At 56.3% G+C, this 23863-nt stretch overlaps 4 protein-coding genes across 7 annotated transcripts in view; 2 read left to right on the top strand and 2 right to left on the bottom strand.

The window, feature by feature from the left end:
* Nucleotides 1-10305, bottom strand: part of magixb (MAGI family member, X-linked b) — a 32926-nt gene extending 22621 nt beyond the window's left edge. For 2 of the 4 annotated variants that reach the window (XM_086159114.1, XM_086159115.1), the window contains exons 1-3: nt 9965-10305; nt 1915-2204; nt 395-511 (exon numbers count right to left, since the gene is read on the bottom strand). In XM_086159114.1, the coding sequence (XP_086015240.1) occupies nt 395-511; nt 1915-2204; nt 9965-10047 (490 nt within the window). In that variant the 5' untranslated portion in view covers nt 10048-10305. The remainder of the gene's footprint in view (nt 1-394; nt 512-1914; nt 2205-9964) is intronic. The other 2 variants (XM_086159116.1, XM_086159113.1) reach the window with 2 other exon arrangements.
* Nucleotides 10306-11079: 774 nt separating this feature from the next.
* Nucleotides 11080-16272, top strand: gpkow (G patch domain and KOW motifs). The gene is made up of 11 exons (XM_086159011.1): nt 11080-11300; nt 11407-11576; nt 11659-11804; nt 13066-13172; nt 13698-13902; nt 13987-14119; nt 14469-14631; nt 14711-14831; nt 15056-15125; nt 15866-15951; nt 16030-16272. Exons 1-11 carry the CDS (start codon nt 11107-11109, stop codon nt 16156-16158), a joined length of 1524 nt encoding a protein of 507 aa, XP_086015137.1. The 5' UTR covers nt 11080-11106; the 3' UTR covers nt 16159-16272.
* Nucleotides 16273-16834: 562 nt separating this feature from the next.
* pqbp1 (polyglutamine binding protein 1) lies at nt 16835-19908 on the bottom strand. Its single transcript, XM_086159012.1, has 7 exons — nt 19770-19908; nt 19124-19229; nt 18939-19050; nt 17899-17999; nt 17628-17819; nt 17495-17552; nt 16835-17099 (listed from the first exon to the last, which is right to left on the bottom strand). Exons 2-7 carry the CDS (start codon nt 19188-19190, stop codon nt 16949-16951), a joined length of 681 nt encoding a protein of 226 aa, XP_086015138.1. The 5' UTR covers nt 19191-19229; nt 19770-19908; the 3' UTR covers nt 16835-16948.
* Nucleotides 19909-23556, top strand: LOC147226798 (mitochondrial import inner membrane translocase subunit Tim17-B-like). The gene is made up of 6 exons (XM_086159013.1): nt 19909-20132; nt 21028-21127; nt 21205-21268; nt 21490-21618; nt 21686-21796; nt 22624-23556. The coding sequence occupies exons 1-6, from the start codon at nt 20107-20109 to the stop codon at nt 22710-22712; spliced, it is 519 nt and encodes a 172-aa protein (XP_086015139.1). The 5' UTR covers nt 19909-20106; the 3' UTR covers nt 22713-23556.
* Nucleotides 23557-23863: the final 307 nt, after the last annotated feature.

The raw sequence follows: 23863 nt of genomic DNA, 5'->3' as shown, positions 1-23863 counted from the left end.
TGTGTGTGTGTGTGTGTGTGTGTGTGTGTGTGTGTGTGTGTGTGTGTGTGCAGCCTCCCGTCAAACATAACAAACATCAGATCCTCCTCCTCCTCCCCCTTCCCACCACCCAAACAAAGATGCTGCCTGAGGCGGCGGCGGCGGCGGCGGCGGCGGCGAGCACGGAGACGGGCAGACAGCCGCTGAGAGCGAACCAGGTGTTGTTGCAATGGCGACCGTCGCTATGGAAACGCAGGCATCCCGACCCGGCCGTGCTATTTTCTGTATCTGAGAGTGTTTTAGCTCCACCCTGTCGAACAGGCGCCTGAGCAGATGCATCACACACACACACACACACATCCGGAGGTGTGTGTGTGGAAACATCTGGAAACATCAGCCCCCAGGAGACACTCACAGGGAACGGCGCGGAGGTACAGGTTCTCCCGGATCACCTGCTGGAGCTGACTGTCCACCGAACCCGGCGTGAAGCACTTGCTCAGGTACAACCTGAGGTCCTTGCACAACGTGGAGCCTGAGGGAGGAGACGGAGAAGAAAGGTGAGAGCAGAAGACCAGACGTCTCCCGGAGATCGTCCTCACACCCTCGGAGCTTCTGACACTCGTGTTGGTGGAGGAAGGAAGGTGGCGCAGGAGGTCCGGGGGGCGCCGGGGGGGCCGATCCCTCCCTCAGATCCTTGATATCATCTGAAGTGGCGTTTGCTGCTGGATGACGGCCCCTCGCTGTTATTGATGGGCCCACTTGTCATCCTGATGGACGGCGCTCCCCCCTTGCTTCCCCCTTGCTTCCCCCTTGCTTCCCCCGCCTCCCCGGCACCGTCTGCCCGAGCGCCTCTGAAACCGCTGAGCAATTAAAAAGCCTCACAGTGGTGTAAGTTTATTAGCGGAGGCAGTCATCTGCACCGACACGCCGCCGCCGCCGCCGCCGCCGCCTTCTGGGGGCGCGAGCTTCTCCATCATGTGACGGAGCATCTGCCGCGGAAGTAAACTGGCAGGCGAGGAGCGCTTAGCTTAGCGAGGCGCCGCGCTCTTCCTGGATGTTCTGAAGCTCGGATAGGTGGCCCCGCCCCCCTTAGGTTACGCGGTCCGGTCCGGGCCGAGGCCGAGGGTCGGACGCCTTCTACGGGCCGGCGGTCGGCGACCCGCTCGCGTCGGCTCATCCATCTCTGCTGCCGGAGGAGCCGCAGATTTCGGGTAATGGATTCCCCGGCGACGACCCAAAGGTCCCCTTTTAGCTCCTCCTGGACAAATCGGCCATCAATCAACGGAGCGAGGCCATCCGGAGCGCCGGTCAGGTGACTTACGGCGCCGACAAAGACATCCGTCACCTCGGCCCGGGTTCTAAAGCTCAAGGTTCCCCCCGCCGCTGACGGACAACTGTATCAGCGGCTCCCGTCATTCGTCGCCGGCCGTTCTGACCTCACGTCCGCGGATTGACGGATCGTCTCCGCGCGCCCGGGAAAATCGACGCGGCGCAAATCGACGCGGCGCCGTCGCTCCCGCCGGCTTTAGGCCATAATCAGAGGAGGGTTATTAGGCGAGATTATCAGGAGCGGCGGAGGGGGCGCCGGCGAGCCGGGCCGACGCTGACACGCGCTTATCTGCTCACCGTTAATGCCATCAAAGGGAAGTCATGCAATCATGCAGCCAATGGGAGGGAAGCCTAATTTTAGCTCCCACGGAGCAAGAAGGGAAAGGAGTGAACGCCGAAGACCTTCTCCGGGACTCCGGTCGGACCAAAAGGGGACCATTTCTGGGAGTCCCACAACATCTCCGGTCACGGCGCCGACAAAGTGGCGGCGGGTGGCGGACCGGATGCTGCTCACTGACCGGACGCCGTTTACCAACTTGATGCCGCTCTCTGACTGGTGGCAGAAGAAGTAAAGGCCGGCGTGGTGCCGGTGGTGCTGATTCCTACCCGGAGACACTGTTTTGATCCGGATGGGTCGAGGGCAGGAGTTGAGGACGCCGCGGACGTCTCCCAGCGTCATCCCCAACACGGGCGTCCCTCCGATCTCCAGGATGACGTCGCCCGGCGTTAGTCCTCCGCCCGGAGCCGACGTGACGAAGGGGAACTCGCCGTAATCCGCGCCTCCGCCGACGGCGACGCCCAGCTCCCCCGTGGCGCCGAGCGGCGGGACGACGGCGTCCTGCACCCTGGACCGCCAGTGCTGCTTCCTCACCGCCGTCTTAGACATGGCGAATGAGCTGCAAGGAGAACAAGGACGGAGATTGAGACGTTGCGGAGCGAAAGGCGTCCGCCAGGACCGGCTTCCCGGCTCCGCGGAGCGCCACCGGTGCTTCCAGCCCGACGATCCGACGCTTTGTTTTCAACATAAACACGCCCGAGACGGGACGGAGACGGGACGGAGACGGGACCGGCCCTCATGTTTGTATGTCAACACTCCGTCCGGCGCCTAAAGGGAACACGGGAAAACCTGTTGGGCCGACGGATCAGCGATCAGACCCGTTTTCCCAGAAGGAGGCCGGGGATCTATTTATCACTGTTGATAGTGAAGGTGAGGGTCTGAGCCGAGGAGCGCAGCCGCGAGGACCAGGCTGACGGGACCAGGATTTCTCAGTCGATGTTGACGTGACGTGACGGGAGCGGCGCTGTCACCTTGACACATGGGAGCGGCCCCAGGACAGGAGGCCCCACGGGGGGCCGGGGCCACGCCTGGCCACCACTCCAGAACATTCACACTCCGTTCGGCACCAGGGCTGCTTAGCTTAGCTTAGCTTAGTTTAGCATTCACATTGGAAACATCAGACAGAAACCTGGGTTTGTCAAAACACAAGTTGGTAGCCATGATGGGAAATGCATGCATTCATTCATTCATTCATTCATTCATGGTCGCTGGGGGGCGGAGCCTGTCCACGCCATGATTGGACGAGAGGCGGGGTTCACCTTGGACCAATCACAAGGCCTCCTATGGAGAGATCCAACCATTCAGCCTCTCATTCACATGTCTGGACAATGCATGTGATTGGGCTGCTGGAGGAACCCGGAGAACCCTGAGGAACCCACGCAGACACGGGGAGAACATGGAGGCTCCACACAGGGAGGAACCCTGAGAGTCCAACCGGGGACCTTCTGGCCTGAGGGGCGGGGCTAACCTCTGCTCCTCTGTTAAGTCGTCCCTTTAAATGTGTTATCTTGTTGTGTTGGACGTCCACGCCCCAGATATCTCCTAAAAAAAACCATGGCTGTTCTTTGAAGGAGACCCTCAGGAACATCACGGCCACATCAGCCACCGAGCTGAAGCTCCATCATGGCTGAACTCCCTCATCCGTCTGCTCCCGCCGCCCCAGCTGTGGCCACGCATGATTCCCTTCCACGCCGCGAACATCTCCGCTAGACGTTCCGTCACGGCGAGCGTGGCGGAGCGTGATGAGAAGCGAGCTGGACGTCGTGGATCAGTCTGGAGAGAGGGGCTGGACGGACGGGAGGGTCGGGTGGGTGTGGACCTTCAGAGGTGGAGAAGGGAGGAGGACGGCGAGGCAGAAGATGAGAGAGGATGACAGGGAGGAGGGGCGTGGAGGTCAGATGGAGATGGAGCGGCGCCGCGGCGCCCGCGGGTGCCGCCTCACTCTCCTCTGTGACCTTGCCGGACTCGGGCTCGGCGACATGAGTCAGGCTTTGGGAGGCGCAGGATAAAAACCCCCCATCATGAACCAATAACCCGCCTCTGCAGGGTTCTTCTCCTGCACGTCTGGACCTGGACCTGCTGCGCCCCCCCTGCCGGGAGACCGTCTGCTGCCCGCAGACCCACCAGGACCTCATGAGTCCTGCCACGCCCACCTGCCCCCGTCCCCGACCCGACCACCGGCCCAGGTGGTCGGGTACATAAACACATAAACACCCCCACCCTGCTGCCCTGCCTCTGCTTGGGGGCGGAGCCTGTTGCTATGCAACAGCTGTGACACCCCCACTGCCTTGTTGATGCTACAAACCATCTCACTGTGTCCATCACAAACACCTACTGGATGGATGGATGGATGGATGGATGGATGGATGGATGGATGGATGGATGGATGGATAGATAGATCAGCTAGCGATCAATCAATAGATAAATCAGCTATCAATCAATCAATCAATAGATAGATAGATAGATAGATGGATAGATAGATAGATAGTCACAGAAAAAGGTAGACAAAGTACACAGAGTATTGTCTGTATATATTTACACACACACACACACACATACATATATATTCTGCGGGGGGGGGTATCCCTGCTGTGATTGGCTGAGAGGCAGGTTCACCAGGACCAATCACAGGGCAACAATCTGAGACCTCCGACCATTCATCTTCTCATCCACACGTCTGGACCTGCATGTGTTTGCACTGTGGGAGGAACCCGGAGAACCCTGAGGAACTCACATGGAGACTCCACACAGGAAGTGGGAACCAATCAGGGACCTGCTTGCTGGGAGGGGGCGGGGCTAACGTTGGCCTCTGGGGCAGAAGACGTCTGGGTCTGATCTCCATGAGCTTTGGCCATTTGTTCCAGGCCTCAGAGGAGACGGTCAGGAGCCCAGCTGAGGAGCATCTGTGAGTCACACCTGGATCTTCTGTCGCTTTGCTTCTCCTTGACTCATACATGGTGACCGTGCTTTAGATCCAGTCCGGAGGGCGACGCCGAGAGGAGCTGCGGCCGGACGTACGTGGAGATGTCTTCTCAACGAAAGAAGCCCACTGAGATTTCTGACCTCGGGGTCAGGAAGGAGCTGACCGCTGCAGATCCTGTGTCTCCGGCGGCGTCCACAGACCCAGCTCTTCATCCTTCACGCTTATTTATTCTCCATCCGTGAGGCGTCAGGCCGCCGGCGCTCCGGCGCCGAGTGGAAGCAGCTGCGCCACATTGTCTGCGGCGTGAAATACACCTTCTGAGCAGGATGGTGGGAACACGCCGGCACCTCCCTGGAGCTCCAGGAGCTCCTGAAGATCACGCCATATTTCACGTCTCTCCCCTGCGCTAACGCTAGGGAGGAGCTAACGGAACATTGGAAACCACCATGTGGAGGAGAGCCAGAAGATCAGGTCGGTCCATCACGGGCGGAGGCCGGCGGCGAGATGCCCCGAGGGGGCGGAGCCACATGATGGGGCGCATGATGCTGTTGCTAGGATACAGTGCTTACAAGATCTGACATTGTTCAGCCGGACCCAAGACTGAGAGAGAACCACCCACACGGCCACCAGACAGAAGGAGAACATCTCCAGGAGCCCAAGATCTCCATCTGGGACCCCTTAAGCCGGGCCGGGTCTCAGCCCAGGACCTCCAGGCCCTGAACCTGCGGGCCAGGCTGGAGCTCCACGGGACCTTCGGGTGGTGAGAACTGAAGAGGCGTGGCCGAAGGAGGGCATGAAGATCCTTCCACCGACCCCGGGGCCGTGGTCCTCCCTGGCCTGTCACTTCCAGCTCCTGAAGCCCGTCTCCATCCTGTCACCTCCGTGTCTCCGCTCGCTGACATGATCTCCTCCGACCGCCGCTCAGCCAGGCGGGGAACCTTTCTCCAGCGGTGGACGCCACGTTGGAACGCGTCCACGCCGCCCACGCCCGGGCGGCCATTTTGAAACCGAGGATTCACGTGTTAGTTCCAAGCGCTGGATTGAAGTCGTTTCCGAAGGAGAACCTTCTGGAATATTGATGGTCCCACCGCCGGTTCTGGCAGCTGGAGTGTGACCAGCATGGCGAGCAGCCACGCTCGCTGCTAAACACACACACACACGGCTGAAAGGTGTGTGTGTGTGCGTGTGTTTTGTGTCAGCAACAGGGTGCTTCGTCCAAGCAGATGCTTCCATGAAGCTCCAGCGAGCAGGAAAACTGCAAGTCACCGGTTGGAGCAGCTCGCCGTGCAGCCGCGGCGTCCACGGCGGCGGAGCGGCAGACAGGAAATCAATCACCAACCCGTTAGGATCTCCATTCTCTGCTCACGTTTAGGGCTGTTTGGATACAGAGGACCATCAGCTCCATCACATCTCCACCCGCTCCATCTCATCTCCATCCTTTGTCCATCAGAGCTCCATCCCAGCTCCATCTCAGCTCCATCAGAGCTCCATCCCAGCTCCATCAGAGCTCCATCCCAGCTCCATCTCAGCTCCATCTCAGCTCCATCAGAGCTCCATCTCAGCTCCATCCCAGCTCCATCTCAGCTCCATCTCAGCTCCATCTCAGCTCCATCTCAGCTCCAGCTGCCCCAAGCAGCACCTGCAGTGACGGAGCGCCGCTCGTTACAAAAGCATCTGACGTCACCGCAGACGAGAAGAACACCTCCACCTCCACACGCCAAAACTATCCACCGAAGAAGAAGAGGAAGGTGACGTGGACAACATGGAGGCAGAAGCTGCCACTGGATCATGGAATGATAACCATGGACCATCAGACGCTGGAGCGTTTTATCTTCTCCCTCCGCTGTGAAGAACCTTGCTCGCCGTTAGCTCAGTCTGAACTTATTCTGGTCCAAAATGTAGATGTTCCCCTGCGAGCCCTGGAAACCCTCTGAGGCGCAGCAGGACAGAAGAGCTTGGACCTCTTCATCGCTCCATTTCTGGCTGCTTCTGTTCATTCTGTCCAAGAAAACATCTGAGCAGAGCCCAGGAGTGGTGCTCTGCAGTCCATGAGAAGTATCTGCTAACGGCTTCCACCAGTCAGGAGATCCTATGGAACCATAAGAAGCCCCTGCCTCGGAGCAGGAGCTCGGATGGTTCTAGGGGTCGTGGTCCACGGTCCTGGTTCCTCTGTGAAGGTTCTTGGATCTTCAGGAAGTTCTTCCAGTGAGAGAGGGGCTACTGAGGGTTCCACGCCGCCGCTCCTCTGCTTTCAAGTCCGTGGGGACTTTTTACCCCTGCTGCCCCCCCCAGTGTTGTGTATTTGCCCTCCGCTTGAGTGAAACCATGAGGGAACCTGATCTGATCCAGCAGGGATCCCGGCTTGACCCACTTGGCTCTCCGGTGGCAGGGAAAGCAGAGGACAGGTGAGGAGAACAAATCCATCCCACGCGCCCAGCTGGTCTCTGGACTGGAGGCCAAACACGCTGCGCCTCATCTCCACCCCCTCCACCCCCTCCATCCCCTCCATCCTCTCCATCCTCTCCATCCTCTCCATCCTCTCCACCCCCAGCTGATGCTGGAGGTCACCCAAGTAAAGCATCTTAAATAACCAGTGACCTTAAATCCATCTGAACTAATAAAGTGGCAGGGAGGCGCCAAAGTGTGCAGGAGCATCATCCCAGATTGGTCTTATCTGGCATCTGTGCCCCCCCCCGACACACACACACACACACACACACACACACACACACACACACACACACACACACACACGGCTGTTCAGCAGCACAGGGTGAACCCAAGCTCTCTGAAACTCGCCCGCTCTCAAATCTAGGGCATGCCAGCGTTCAGCGCTCGCCGGGCGGCGGCGGCAGATTTGAAAACAAAAGATTAAATGGCAGACGGGCTGCAGAGGAAGAGGAGGAGCAGGAAGAGCCAGAGGAAGAGCTCTGGACTCCTGCTTCTCAGCACCCCGGAGGTTCAACCAGCACCTGGAGATCCCACAGATCCAGCTTTCAGCAGATCCACAGCCCACATTAGTCACTGCACTGAGGTGTGTGTGTGTGTGTGTGTGTGGCCTCACACGGAGACCTGTGAGACAGACCGATCAATAACCCCCCCATCTCTGTTGCCCCGCTGAATTATGTTTTCTGTGAACACACACACACACACACACAGTTCAGGCTGAGGACCACGGGGGGGGAGGACCACCCTCAGGTGTGTGTGTGTGTGGGGGGGGGGGGGGGCAGATATCTAAAGAGAATACAAAGATCTCATCTCACACAAGGAGTCACAAAAAGAACAGTTCCATAAAATATTCTTGCATTCATCGCGACTATCTGGACCAATCACAGGGCTGCATACTGACACGTACAACCGTTCACCCTCTCATCCACACGTCTGGACCGAGCAGGATCTCCATGAAGCTCCTGCAAGTGTCTGGACGGTGGGAGGAACCCGGAGAACCCTGAGGAACCACAGGAAGGAACCCTGAGGGAATCCAACCAGGGACCTTCTCACCACTGCACCTCCACGCCGGCCGCTATACACAATATATATTTATAAACCTATCTGAGTATTGATTTAAGTTCTCCACCCTGAATTAATAATGTCAGAGGATCTGGAGAGGAAATTAAAATGAGAGGATTAAACCACTTATGAACACACACACACACACACACACACACACACACACACACACCCTACTAATGTGCCCCCAGCCTTGACCTCCACCCCTTTAACACCCCTTTAACAGACCTGTTTCAGCTTGGCAGGTGTGTGTGTGTGTGCTTGTGAAAAAACACAGTGACCACACAAACACACACACACACACACACACACACGCACTTTCCTCAACCTGCTGGGACACACCAGCCTGGGGGCTAATGAACCCCTGGACCACAGCCATGGATCAGAGGGAGGTGGAGGTGGAGAAGAAGAGGAGGAGGAGGAGGATGAAGGAGCGGCTGCAGAGCGAGAGGAAGACGGGAGGAGAAGATGTAACCTTCTAAAGGCCGGGCCGAGAGCACGAAAACACGGGATGAAATATTCATGTGTGAGGAAGAGGAGGGTCCGTCCACGGCCACCGGTGAGACGGCAGTTTGGAACCACCTCAGGTGTGTGTGTGTGTGTGACTGTAAGATAGATACTGCTGATTCAGGAGGGAGGAGTGAAGGTGACCCTGCTCCCGCTGCCTGTCTCACCACCTGCCATCGATCCTCGCCGTCCGGCTGCGGTCGGTCCGCCTCCCGCACGCCGCCCATTCATCGCCATCTTGACATTTCAAATATGGCAGCGCGTAAATTGTTACTCCGCGCGGCGCCATTGATTAGCTATCGACCCGCCGCCCCCCGGACCCGGCCTAACCACCGCGAGGCCGCTTAACTGATTCTGTCCAGGGCGGGTGGAGGGCTCTGGGGCGGCGCGGGGGGGTCCGGGGGGGTCCGGGGGGGTCCGGGCCCGGGGGACCCGGCGGGTTCTGCTTGTTGATGTTTCTGAGAAGAGCTGGCCGAGGCCACGGATGCAGAATCCAAATGCGGAGGCCGGGAGCAAAGGTTCGGACCGCAGATGGGAGGACAGGCCGGCGCAGGCCTGCCCTGTCAAGGGTAAAGCGCCTCACACACACACACACACACACACACACACACACACACACACACACACACACACACACACACACACACACACACACACACACTGTTTTCACCTCACCTTAAAGCGGCATCATGAATATGCATGGCGCCGAAGGACACAGGAGGTGCGCAATTAGACAATCAACAACTCCTGAACAGCGTGTGTGTCTATCTTGGGTGTGTGGGTGTGTGTGTGTGTGTGTGCACGCATTTCCACCGACTGGAGAGCTTCACACTTCCACACCTCCAGGCCAACCTAGGGTGAGTGGCGTGGGGAGGGACAGGTGCACACTCCCTCGGCGCCACCGCATCGCTACGCCCCTGCTGCTCTGGACCACACACACCTGCCACAACCAAACAAGCACGGACACACCCGAAGCAACCGGCGCGCACACACACACACACACACACACACACACACCTGGACGAGACCCCTGCTTTCCAGAGCTTCCAGGCTGCAGGCGGCAGCAATGCAATGTTGTGACTCGTGCATGAAAACATCCAAAGTTTAAGGTCCGTGCACGGAATGAAGATACACGATGATAACAAATGACACACACATGCACCTGCAGACCTGCAGGCAGGAGGCGGTGAACTTCACCGGACCCTCCAGCATCATCACACACCCACATGCTTCCGTATGCAGAAACTCTAGTGATGCACGCACACACACACACACACACACACACACACACACACACACACACACACACACACACACACACACGGCTGGGTTGGGGGGGGGTGAATTACACACAACAGATAGTCAGATATCCGTCTTACCCGCCTTGCCGCTGGCACACACACATTCTTTTCAAGCAGTTCAGCCTTTCAAAGAGGATCCGTTTGAACGCGTCTATATACATTGACCCGGTGGGGGGGGGAAGGAATCCAGCACTTGGTAAAGACGAGCTGTCCGACCGCTCGGTTTGCTTTAGTTGTTGTTTTTCCTCTCCGTGCGACGGCGAGTGGACGGAGCCGCCGGTTCGCGGGGAAAGTCGGAGGCAGGAGGCGCTGCTGACGGGATCTTTGGACACTAGTGATGCTCCGAGAGCTGCGGGGATGCTGGGGAGAGGGAGAGGAGGAGAGACAGGGACAGAGAGAGAGAGGGAGGGAGGGGACACACACACTCACTCACGCACACACACACACACTCTCTCTATCACACACACTCCCTCCCAGACACATCTGACAGCGGCGGCTTTTAAATTTAGCAGCTGCTCTTGGAAAGGTGCCTTTTTAACTTCAGACTTCGTGCACGGCAGCAGCACGCCGTGGACGCCCTCCTACCTTCATGGTCGCCGGAAGTCACTCAGAAAAGCGGTCGGGTGGCGTGTGTGTTGCAGTCCAGAAGCGTCCGGTTCGGCCGCGGGTCGTCCTCTGCCAGACGCTTGTCTGGGAAGTTCAGGAAGCGTTGTGGAGGGAAGGAAAGAGTTCGAGGACCGCCCTTCGTTACTGTCAGCCTCTCCACCTGCATCAGGGCGTGACACACACAAACACCCCCGGGCTTGGGTTTCAGGTGGCGTCGGTGTGCGACGTGCAACTTGCTGACGACCGCCGGGCGTTTGCATGATGCGAATGCGAATTGGGTACATTGGGTTCAATCGAACTGCCTCATAAATCATGCATACCGCTTGAGAGTACGTCGCTTTACACGAGCCTAATACCGGCCCTTGAAATAAAGAGTTCGGAGTGACAGAGCCGATGCTTAAAATGCACGGAATTCATCTCCCGCCTTGTTTTGTGTCTCTCCCCAGCGGCAACATTGTGCGGTCCCCTGCCATTCGGCTTTGTGGCTTTAATTACGTTGCACGACGGGAAATGTAGTCTTTTAGGCACATCGGGCCGAGCTGAGTGACCGGGGCAGAAACTACAAGTACCAGAATGCCCCTCCCCCTCTGACGGTCTGTCACTTCCAAACATCAATGGCGTCACACGGAGAGGATGCTAGCGCCAGCGGCTCCTCTCTTCCCGGGGAGTCGGCGGAAAGGAAACCCGCCGCCGTGTCGTTTGGTTTCACGAAAACGGTCAATAAGTTTAAAGTTTCGGCTGGAGACGCGGCGGTTAAGAAGGAAGAGAAAGATTTCCTGACCGGAATAGACAGGAATGAGCTGCAGAGGTAGGCTAAGCATGCTAATGCTAATCGCCTTCATTTTGCCCGTCTTTAGCTTGATGCGCTGATGCTAACTTGCTAACGCCGTTGTGTTGTTGTTTTTGTTTCTCAGTTCGAAACCATCCGAGAAGCCCAGAGAGCTCGTCATTCCTCTCATCCGCAAGAACCGCTGGCACAAACCGGACCGAGCGGACCGGAAGGAGAACGGCGGCGATCAGAGCCACGGAGCCGCGCCGAGCCAGGACGGCGTGGATTCCCAGGCGGTCCAGGAGCTCATTGAAGGTCCGTGGGTCGTGACGGTGGGGAAGCCCACGGGGAAACGGTTGCGGGGCTCATCTGACCTTCCCCCCTCTCAACCCGCCAGATTCCCGGAGGCAGCTGGAGCTGTGGCAGAACGGCGCCCAGCCCGAGGGGAAGCTGGACCTGTCCATCCCCCTGCTGATGCAGAACAAGGTGCCCGAAGGCTTCGAAGATGGAGACCAAATCAAAGTGGACCTGCGTCCCGAGTCTGTGAGTGGGAGTGGGAGTGGGAGTGGGGTGGTGCTGATTCCACACGGGGCAGGTGTGCATCCAATCAGGCGGGCGGTTCAATCCCCAGCTCCGGCTGTGCATGCTGAGCTGCTCCCGGTCTGGTCATCAGCTTGCACGTGAAGGAGGTGGAGGTCACACAGGTGGAGCTACACAGCTTTCAACTGAAGATTCATCCAGTCAGTTAGACCAACACACACATTTGGTCCAGGCCTGAACGCGGTGAGGTCATGTTTCTGTGGCTCCAAATGCTAATCTGAAGCGAGGGATTAAACCTTATTTGAGAAGGGACACTCACAGCGTGACGTTCCCGGGACACCTCTGTTCTCCACGCGTGTGGATCACGGCCACTAGGACATGCTGGACAGATGCTGCTGCATCTCCAAATGCACACACACTCACACACACTGAGCTGCCATGCGCGGCACTCGCCAGACCATCAGAAGCACCACGGTGGCATTCAGGGTCTGGGCAAGCAGGCGGGAGGAGCCGGGGATGGACCTGCGAGGACCACGGATAGCTTTCAGTACATCCATCACCAGGAGAAGGAGGGACCCTCCTCTGCCAGTGTCTGCGGCAGGGTGAGGGTTCCACTTCCACACCGCTGCGTGTTGATGCATGTCTGTTTATTCCTGCTTCCTGTCTCCAGATAGTCCATACACACACACACACACACACACACACACACACACAGCAGAATCTGCCAGAGTGGCATTTCCAGTGAGTGGGCAAAAACGCTTGACAGCGCAAAAGTGTGTTTTGGACTTGCGAGTCATTGAAATGTGACTGTGTGACTGTCAGCTGAGGAGAGTCACACACCCTGCGGGGTGTGTGTGTGTGTGTGTGTGTGTGTGTGTGTGTGTGTGTGTGTGCGCGCGCAGCTCTGCAGTTCTAAATGGACAGATCACTTTGTCAGGGTTGTTCACTCTTGGTGGCTCGGGCTAGTGGACTGAGATAGCCAGCCCAGACATTCTGGCCCTCCATATCTGCTCTCCGTCACCATGGTCGCGAAGCCAGGACCCCCTGTGCCCCCCCCCCAGCGGAGACGGGCTCCTCGGTGGCGGTGGCAGCGGCAGCGGCAGCCCACTGCCTGTGACTCAGCCTGGGCTGACAGCCTGCACGCCGCCGAGGTTACATAAGCTCCCCGCGGCGGCCCCGGGGCCCGCCAGCACACATCCCAGGCAGGCAGGATGTCCGGGTTGTGTATCCGTGTGTGTGTGTGTAACACACGTGTCTTTGTCAGTCCACAGAGGCCGAGTACGAGAGGGTCCCGGTGGGGGCGTACGGCCTGGCCATGCTCAAGGGCATGGGCTGGAGGAAAGAGGAGGGCATCGGACGCACCTTCGTTCAGTAAGTCGACCCTCAACGCCTCGCCGCCGCACACGGGTTTAATGCCACCCTTTTAAGGACTCTCAGGATTCTTTTTCAACCATCATCATCCTGTTAAGTTATTTTCCGCACAGATGAGACACCTTGTGTGTGTGTGTGTGTGTGTGTGTGTGTGTGTGTGTGTGTGTGTGTGTGTGTGTGTGTGTGTGTGTGTGTGTGTCAGCGGCGTGCAGTGAAGAAGGCTGCTGCTTCCCTCTGAGCTTTCAGCTTTTTGCCCTGCAGCTCTTGGTGTAACTTCCCAGCCCAGCTGCCCCCCATCAGTGTGACATGTCAGATCCATCCAGCGACAGAGAGAGCAGGCTTCTTTCTTTCTATCTCCTGCGATTGCTTCAACTGCAGCAGATCTTGAACCATCTGAACGGGGCGGAGATGTTCCTCCGCCGGCTCCTGGTCCATCCGTTCACACGGAGCTGCTGCTCCACGGGTCGTCTTTGCGATCCATGGCTGTTCATCAACATTCCCCCCCCGCCCCTCTTTCTGCCGCAGGGACGTGAAGCCCATCGAGCACCAGCTGCGTCCAAAGGGTCTGGGCCTCGGAGCCGATCGGTCCGCCGCCAAAGACCTGGAGCCCGGTAAGCGGCGGCGGCCCCCCAAGCCGGGCGAGGAGCGGGAGCAGGAGGAGGAGCTGGCGATGGCCCCCGGCGGCTGTGTCCTGGTGCTGTCCGGAGCCCACAAGGAGCTGTACGGCAAGGTGGGGCTCATCTTCTGATTCCTCAGCTGTCCACGGAGAAGACGGAAACCAGGGGCGTCCCTGACCCTCTGCTCCCGCACGCAGATCGAAGGCGTGGACGCCGACAACGCCCGGGTGGTGGTGAAGCTGGCCATCGGCGGCCAGAACGTGGCCATCAGCCAGCACGCCGTCAGACTGGTGGGACGCAAGGAGTACGAGAAGAACGGCAAAGACCTCAGTGAGTGCAAACCTCAGCCGTCCAACATCTGGTGGAGCCGCCGTGGAGCCTCTTCACAGCGAGAAGGTCCCCGCGTGGATTCCAACCGGGAGGACTTCCTGTGCGGAGGCTCCATGTTCTCCACGTGACTGCGTGGGGTTCCTCAGGGTTCTCCGGGTTCCTGCCATGCTTGGAAAAACGTGCAGGAAGATCTTTGCAGGCCCTGCATTGCCAAGATATGTCTCTATATGGGGCCCCGTGATTGGTCAAACCCCCCAGGACAAGCTGTGTCGAGAATGAAGGAATGAAAGGATGTTATTTGACAACAGAGTCTGTTAGCAGAGCAGTAAGTCAGTCCTCTGCCGAGCAGGTCGCCTCAGCAAAGCACACAAAGAGAAGGAGAAGGAGAAGGAGCGCCACCGACGGGAGGGGACGGAGAGGAGTCGCGGCGAGGAGGTCAAACGCAAGTCCTCGGAACGAGAGCGAGACAAAGACGACAGGAAGAGGAAATACAGAGAATCCAGTCAGGACAGGTGGGCGTCCACGGACATCCTGCGCAAACATCTGCTGTCCAGCTTTGGGATTCGGACTCACTTCTTCTGACCTCCACAGGGAGAAGCCCCCGGAGAGAGAGTCCAGGCGGCCGCCGGCCCCCCCCTCCTGGCTCCAGAGGGACCTGAAGGTCCGCTTCATCGACAGAGCTTTCAAAGGGGGCCGTTACTACAACTCCAAGGTATGGTCCTGCAAAGGTCTCCTACTCCTTCTGCCGAGTGACGCGGGACCTTCTGTCTGAGGCGGAGGAGCAGGAGAGCTCAGGTCAGGCCTCCTGACTGATGGTCGGGTGACCGATCCGAGCCTAGACCTCGGCCCTCGGGGGTCCTCCTTCCTCTCCAGCTCCAGAACCTCCTCTTCTCCGTCACGTCTCCTCACTGCCTTCCTTCTTCTGTCCACCTGCAGATGCGTGTGGAGGACGTCCTGACCCCCGGAACCTGTGTGTGTCGGACCGAGGAGGGGAGGCTGCTGGACGGTGAGTCCTCCCGCTGCCGATCTGACACGCATGTGGTGACCTGAGCCAGGTGGTTCCCGTTCAGCAGGGAGAACCTAGAAGGAACACCGAGAACCGGAGCACCACACTGGTCCGGACCGCCAGACCCTGACCTCCACCTCCAGCTCCCACTGGATCGCATCGCGGCCGCCATGAGGATCAACATGAGGATACAAGGCCGCCGCCCTCAGACAGGTGGATCGGGCTCTCCAGGTCGGGGAGGAGATCCAGAATCAGGCAGAGGAGATCAAGGATCTCTTGGTCTTTAACCGTCAGCGATGGCAGAGTGGAGCTGGAGATGGACACCAGGGTCAGTGCGGCGTCAGCGGGGATGAAGACTCTCGGTGAAATAGCGTTCACAGAGGATCTCCGTTCAGACCCTCGTCTGAGGTGGGCAGCTCAGGTGGAGACCCAGAGATAGAGAACCTGCTCCTCGGCATCTGGAAGAGGCTCCATCCGGTCTGGATGCCTCCCTGGTGAGGTGATCCGGGTAGGACCTACCAGAAGACCCAGGACACGGTAGAGGGACTATGTCTCTGGGCTGGACTGGGAACACCTTGGAGAAGATGGATGGAGCAAAGACGTCTCCTAACATCCCGACACCTTCATCAGTGTTCATGTCAGATTGGGTCTTCCTGCCGCTCAGGTCACACCTGCTTTAAGCTCACACCAGCTTCAGAGTCGCCGTGGCAACTGTCCGTGTGTCTTCTTGTGACTGACAGATGTGAAGCAGAACATGCTGGAAACCATCGTCCCGAAGAGCGAGCACGAGGCCATCATGGTGGTGCTGGGCGAGCACAGGGGACAGGTGAGCTTCTCCTTCTGCAGGGTGTTGGAAGGCAGCGTATCACCCTGAGTGTGTGTGTGTGTGTGTGTGTGTGTCCAGGTGGGACGTATCCTCCAGCGGGACAAGAACAAGTGCAGAGCGATGGTCCAGCTGGACAGGCAGGAGGAGACCATCTTCACGCTGGACTACGACTCCATCTGCCACTATGTGGGAGCAGCAGCCCACTGACCCCGACCCTCCATCCCATAATGACCCCAAGTGTTGTGTCTTGTGTCGTCGGAATATGGATTTAAAAATTTTAAAGTACAGCAACGTTTTTAATAAAATCCCGCTAAAAGAAAATGTGCTTCAGCGATACCTGATCTGGCAGGCATACAACTCTCGCCCCCTCATTCACAGCAGTCATACATCCATTCACCTGCTACTTCACACCTGATACAGGGACATACCACTATTCACACCTCAGGCGTATCATCATTCACCCTCTTGCACCACAGACATACATCCATTCACCCACTACTTAACACAATTCACCCCTCATTCACATCAAGACATACAAATATTCACACCTCAGACACACCAAGTACACATTATCTCATCAACCTCTACTTCACACCTGATAGAGACATACCACTATTCACCCCATCATTCACCCTCATGCAGACATACATCCATTCACCTGCTACTTCACACCTTTGACGCTTGATGTAGAGAACCCTTCACACCTCAGACCCAGCTTCCTTCCACCTCTTACACCTCCTACAGGCACACAACTGTTCATCCTGTCATTCACACCTACAGAGACAAACCGCCATTCCCCGTCGCTGACGTGTTCTCTAGCCTTCCGCCGAGGCCGGTGTGTCTCCTCTGAGAAGATGCAGAGGGAGTGATCTGACAGCGGGTCTTCACAGCAGCGTTTGAGTTTATTAGGAAATATGTGGAGGCCGCAGGAGGCGCCCGGTCGTCCCAATCACATAAAAAAACATATTTACAGCTCGGCCGCGGATGCAGAGCGCCGTCACTCCGGGGGCGGCTTGTTGGCGGCGTTGGCCCGCAGCACGGCGCCCGGGCTGGGGTACGGACGCTGCTGGAACAGAGGACCGGCCGCCGTGGTGTCCGCGCCCGTCTTCGCCTCGTTGCGTTTGGGGAGGCCGCTCGACCACGAGCCCCTGCGGAGAAGCGGGAACAAGCTTCAGCGGTCTGAGAAGGTGACGGGCGGAGAAGATCTCGGCCGATCCTGGGTTTCACGGGCCGAGAGGCGGGGTTTAACCCCCGGACCGGTCACCTGTCAATCACAGGGCGCCGTTTACCCCAACGGGCTGACCTTTACCCTCTCCTTCCAGGGCAAACCTCCGCCTCTCTAGATGTTCCTCCACCCGCTCTCAAAGGAAACCTTCCCAGCCTGGGTTTCAAGGTCATTTGGACATTTTTCTCAGCAGCGTCCTGGTCCTCGATCAGGACAGGACCATCCACTGAAGGACGTGGGCTGGAGACCCGAGGGGGTCTGAAGGCCCGTTACACTTGGACCAAACCAAACCGCGGGAGCTCGGGGCCGGAGTCTTACCTCGGGGCATCAGAATAAGCACTGGGATCCATGGGGTCCATCTCGTCATCTTTCCTCCCTGAAAGGAGAAGATCACGTGAAACCAGAGCCCCGTCGTGAAGACCCTGGTGCAGCCCCTCCTTCTCCCCGTCACCTCTCTTGCTCTTGTAGGGCGCCACGTCTTCCCTCCTCTGCTTCCTCCTCTCCCTGTCCCGGCCGTCCTCCCTCTCCCGTTCCCGTTCCCTGTCGCGCTCCCGTTCTCGCTCCCGTTCCCGTTCCCTGTCGCGTTCCCGGTCCCGCTCCGGCTTCTCGAAGGGCCTCTCGGCTCGCTCCTCGCCGCCCTCGGCTGGGAACCGGGCAGACAGAATGAGAGGGAAGACGGAGGCAGAAGGACAGCAAAGGCCGGCGGACGGAGCTTCACTCACCGCGCTGCTTCTTGGCGGCCTTGGTGATCAGGGCCGCCGGGTCGTTGGGGGACAACCAGGCCACCAGGTCCGTCTCCACGTTCCAGTAGTAGGGAAGTCCACTGCGTGACAGGGGCGTGATGAGGACCGGTCACTACGGATCTTACAATCCTTCTTCGAAAGGTACAGTCACACCTTGACTTGGGAGCGCAATGTGTTCTGTGACAGGGCTTCTACTCCACTGGCTCATATATCTAATTAAAGTTCCTCTAAAAATGCTATTGATCTGATTTGTTATGTCTCTTTAAATAAGAAAAACATGGTTTATAAATAACAATAACGTATAAAAAATTATAATATAAGTTTTTTTATGAAGCTTATTTTCCTCAAAGATGGACTGAAGTTGGCAGCAGCAGAGGAGATGGTGGTGGAGGTTGGGAGTTTTCCTTAAAACACTTTATAGCCTTAACTTTGACACTTTATATTTTTATTTCTTATTCTCCCTCCTTCCTACTATTATCTATTATTGTTATATTTTACTTGAAACTCTGGCACAACAATTTCCTTCAGGATAAATAAAGTCGTTCTTATTCTTTTCACTTTGTCGAATATTCACCGAATACACCGTTCATGCTACAATGCTATGCTAAATGTAACTTTATGTCTAAACGCCATTTCATGGCGGAGTGAAGCCGCTCCTCTTTACAACCATCAAACCGTCCCCGACCGGCATTGACCGACGTTTTGTCCGTCCACGTTCCCACCGTCCGCTGCACCCAAATCCCCGAAAATGTCTCCCGGCCGTCTTACGGACGGTTCTCTCCGACACCGTATCTCACCAACAGCATCTCCACCGTCTCTTCACGGACGAGTCCACCGCATGCACACCTCGCTGGTGTTTTTCAAATGCTCATCCCGCCAATGCTACCCCAGATCTGGGCTCCGACCACAAAGCAGAACATCCACTGAGCCACAGCTCGGATCTGGGAAACTCCTAAGCTGATGCGCTCGGAAGCGACGGTTCCTCTGTAGCAGGCACCGCGGGGGTGGAGGGTACGTACCAAGCGGGGTCGAACACCTTGTACCAGTTCGGGGGCAGGTTCTCCATCCTGGTGGCTTCATAATCTACACTGTTGTCGTCGTAGTCCTCGGCGATGATCTCCTCGTCGGCCTCTGGTTGGGGGGGCAGAGGGATGTTATGTGGGGTCTGAAGCGTCTCAGAGACGATCTGGCCTTCACAAACTACCTTGCTCGGACGGCTTGACGATCCCTCTCTTGGCCAGGCGGGCCAGGAGAGCCGGGGGCAGGGGCATCCTGGGGGTCACTGCTTCCAAGAACAATATCTCCAAGGCCTAAGTTCAATACATGAAATACATAAACCACCCGCTGCTGATTACACCCTTTTACCTCAGGTATTCTTCTTACCGTCGCAAGAGACTTCTGATTAAACCAATTTACTGCTCATCACATTTTTATGTCAACATATTATGAATGACTAACAAGGTTTAATTGACTTTAATTTTTGAAAAATGTCACATGCTGGATTTATTTTTTCTTAACAGTAGTGCTCATGTTATATTGTTGTCACTAACTTGTGTACTGGGGCAGTTTCAATCAAAAAATGCTCTTAAAACGATCGATTTGTAGTAAGTTATTACAGGACGGCGCATTTTATTCCTGCAAATCTACAGCGACGGATATTTCAGTCGAAAAAGGAAAACGTTGATGCGACGCAAACACGAACACAACAACAACAACAACAACGTGTGTATTGCTCGTTTTGTGTGCGTGTGTGTACTCACACCGGCCTCCCTACATATACTCATGACACACACACATCTCGGACACACACTTTAAACCGCACCGTGTGTGTTTAGCGCCGTTTTATTTACCTTTTATGCAGAAGATCGCCTTCTTTGCGGCACAGCGCGGACTCGGCGCGGGTCGCACATTGATGACGTCAAGCTAGCCTTTAACCGGAAGTAGGGGAGGGGCGTGGGCGGAGGTTCTGGAAGCTTCTCCGCCAAACAAACATTACAATTTAAATGTCATCGCTCGACGCCGGAATTGGATATGAAATGTTGCTTTGTTTGAAACTAATTCCGATATTTTCATTGCTCCGGCCACCAGTCCAGCAAGGGGCGGCGTAGCAGGCTGACGGCCGCCGGGCGACTCTCAAGGCGAGGCGGGTGAAGATGACGTCGGCCGTCGCTCTTGACCACAACAAACATGGAGGAATATGCCCGTGAACCCTGGTGAGATTAACTTTTAGTTTCATCACGTTTATCCGAGTATCTGGTGGGGGCGAGGGACGACGCTTTGTTTACGAATTTACCGCAGAATGGGTAGTATGACAGGGTTAGCACGTTAGCTTCAAAGGGCTAGCTAAAGAGCTAGCTATGATTAGCCGGCGTCTATTCATAGCGTCAGCGTTCTGCTCGGTTCGTCACGCCGCGGATTAATAAAATAATCCGCAGAACAACGTGTCTTACATGACAAACAGTTCTTTTTCTACTGAATTTTCAGAGGAGACAGCTAAATTAATGCAGATTCCCCAGCCACGGTCGCTCGGTTGAGTAGTAGGCGTAGGAATGAAAGATATTGTCGCTCCAGCAGCCTGTCCTCTGCCGCAAAGCTATCTGGGAAATAGAGTTGTTTTTCCTCAGGTACTGTTAGACTATATCACACTTACACCTATATTTATTAACTTAACACACGATCAGACAGAGATTAAACATATTTTTGAGTTTATGTTGCTATATTCTTTTTCTTGCCTTTTTTTGTAACTGAACCACCACCACAGTTCATCACCGAATATTCTGAACGCCTTAGACTGGCCATCAATAATATGTTGATCAATTATCAGATCAGCCAACAATTTGATCCATAAAGCCGAGATGATCCTTTATCCAGCTGTGTCAGTACATGTTGTGGGTGTTCATCCAATTAGAAGTTTGCCAGTTTGATACCTCAGGCAAGACACTGACCCCCACAGCTCCTCCTTGTCGTTCATGTAATAGTAATATATATGTGTGTGTTTGTGTGTGTGAATGGGTGAATGCAGTGAAGTATGAAGGTGATGAAAGGGTTATATAAGTGGAGCGTGTCGATCCTCTCTTCATGCTTTGTCCTTTTCACGCATGCCTTCAGCCCCTGGAGGATCGTGGACGACTGCGGCGGTGCGTTCACCATGGGCGCCATAGGGGGGGGAGTCTTCCAGGCCGTCAAGGGCTTTCGAAACGCCCCCGCTGTGAGTCCACCAGGGAGATGTTTGCACTTTGAGCCGCACCGTGTTCCAGAGAGTGAGGTTTTCTTTTCCTGCTCCAGGGTATGGCCCACAGGCTCAGAGGAAGCGGGAATGCGGTGAGGATCAGAGCGCCGCAGATCGGAGGTGAGACGGTGTTCCAGGCAGGTGTCATCTGGCAAGGCTTGAAAATTAGACAAAAACAGAGCTTTATCTTATGGAAGCTCTACTCTGGAGGAGACCCAGGATCTCTGCTGCTGCAGCCCCAAGCAGCTTCTATGGAGCGTCTTCTCCACGACCTGGATCTGTTTTCTCCCCGGGCGGCGACAATTATATGACGGTGTTCCTTCACTCGCCTCTCCTGGCAGGAAGCTTCGCCGTCTGGGGAGGGCTCTTCTCCACCATCGACTGCGGTCTGGTTCGCCTGCGAGGGAAAGAAGATCCCTGGAACTCCATCACCAGCGGCGCCCTGACCGGCGCCATCCTGGCCGCTCGCAGTAAGAGGAAGCCCGAGCGGACCCGCCGCCAGCGGGGAACATTAACCAAGCCTGTGTTCTTCTCCAGACGGGCCGTTGACCATGATGGGCTCGGCCATGATGGGGGGGGTCCTTCTCGCTCTGATAGAGGGCTTTGGGATCCTCCTCACCCGCTACACGGCTCCGCAGTTCCAGAACCGTGAGTCACCGTTTCCTTCCCAGATGATCTTTGAAGGTGGAACCACAGAGTTTGAGACACACTCCGGCATCCTTTGGTGCCGACGCGACAGGCCGACAAGCAGCGCGGAAGCAGAAGATACTGAGAGGGACAGTGATTGTTTGCGGGTGACACTGATCTGTAGCCAGAGCTGGGAGCAGGTGGAGGAACATCCAGAGAGGTGGAGGGTTGGAGGTTAGATGTGTGTGCATGAGAGGAACCCAAGAGGAACCGTTAGGTGTCAGATGAAGAGGATGGAGGAGTTTAAGTATCAAGGGACAGCCGTCCAGAGCCATGGAGAGAGTGGAGAGGAGGTGGAGGAACCAGTGGGGCAGGTTGAAATGGGTGGAGGAAAGAGGAAGATGCAAAGGAAAGGTAGTCATGGTGTCTGGGTTCAGAGACGCTGAGGAGAAGACTGGAAGCAGGGGAGATGTAGATGTGGAGGTTCCTCTTTAGGAATGGTGAGGATCGGCAAGCAGTCCATCAGAGGGACGGCACATGGTAGATGTACTGGAGATAAAGTCACACTGAGATGGTTTGAACATGGACAAAGGAGGGATAGAGAAAATCTGGGTAGAAGGATGCTGAGGTGGGAGCAGGTCTCGAGAAGGACAAGAGAGGAGGTTTATGATGGAGAAAGGTTGGACAGGAAGGCAGTGGCTGTTGCTCCGTCCAGAGGCTTAGATGGAGCCGGTGGTTGGTTGTGGCCTTCGAAGGGAGCAGTCCAGAAGAGAAGAAGAAGATCGGTGCATTGTGAGATGAATCCCCCAGTTGAAATGGACTCCTCACTCTGATGTTCTCCTCTCCAGCCCTGCCGTTCTCTGAGGACCCCGGTCAGTTACCTCCGAAGCCCGAAGGTCAGCAGCAGCACCAGGAGCCAAAGGGCCAGTTTGAGTAGACCGAAGGCTCCAGGTGACACAGTGAGTGGGACTGGAGCTTCACAGGGGGAAGAGCCTGGTCCTCACAGCACCTCCATCGGCGCTCCTGCTTTGACCTCAGGGGGAAACGCTGTGAGTTTAGTGAGAGATGTTTCTTCTGGAGACGAGATGTGTGAGTGTGTAGGAACGCCGAAGAACCTCCTGCGCCGGAGTCGTGACCGTAGTCTTCATCGGGGCTCCCAGCGCTCTTAGAGTAAAGTAAAGCCCCTGAAGCTCTGCAGTGTAAAGTAGTCTGGATGTTCCTCTGAGATGGCTCCTTCGGGTGGATGAGAAGATGACACCCCAGGTTCAGGGTTCATCTCACCTCCTGACACCAACTCCTGGACTTGAAACCGACACTTATGGGCGGCGACGTTGCTTTGTGGTTGCCGGGGAAACCTCTGCCGCACCCTGGGACTACGTCCATGGGTCCACGAGTCCACGAGTCCAGCCCCGGACGGCTGTGTTCCTCAGCACACCACCTCCAAAGACTGGACCGGGTTGGTTCACGAGGCCCACAGAGAGACGGCATCTTCTAGAAAGAGGAGACGGATCGTCATGTTATTTATTAGGATTCTGATTTAGCGGCTGATGTTCTGAGAGGTCCGTCTCAGGTGGTCCTCCTCCTGCTGAACCTTCAGGGAACCAGTGGCCACTTCAAACCGTGCACTTTAAGAAGATCTGTTTAGTAGTCACCTCTGAGGGAACATCTGGACCAGGGGCCGGCCGGTGAGCACCACCACCCATCTGAACGGGTTCGACCTGTTATCTGCTGTCTGGACTTTATAACAAATGTGAAATAAACAACAAGCTGTGACGTTAAAAGAACATTTGTGTTATTACACGCAATCACACATCGTAGGTCTTTGAGCCGCTCGGCGACCGAGGTCCATCTCCTGCGACACACCTGGGATTCATTCCCGCTCCCCGGTTTTTGGCCGACGTTCCTCTAGGTGATCTTCTATCGTGGATTCCAAGCCGCCATCACCTTCGCCTCTGCCCTTTCCCGCCATGTTCATTCTCCTATTGTCACCACTGGCGTCCATTATTGCTTTATAACAGCTTTATTACGCCGGGGTTGCCTGGAAACACACCTCTGGTCTGAAGCCGCTTTCTAAAGGTGCAGATGCTG

Source organism: Fistularia commersonii, chromosome 14, assembly GCF_037954325.1.
Source record: "Fistularia commersonii isolate RoL2024-O1a breed Wild chromosome 14, RoL_Fcom_v1.0, whole genome shotgun sequence".
NCBI lineage: Eukaryota > Metazoa > Chordata > Actinopteri > Syngnathiformes > Fistulariidae > Fistularia > Fistularia commersonii.
Note: the sequence above shows the minus strand (reverse complement) of the source record. Positions and strands in the feature narration are given on the sequence as shown.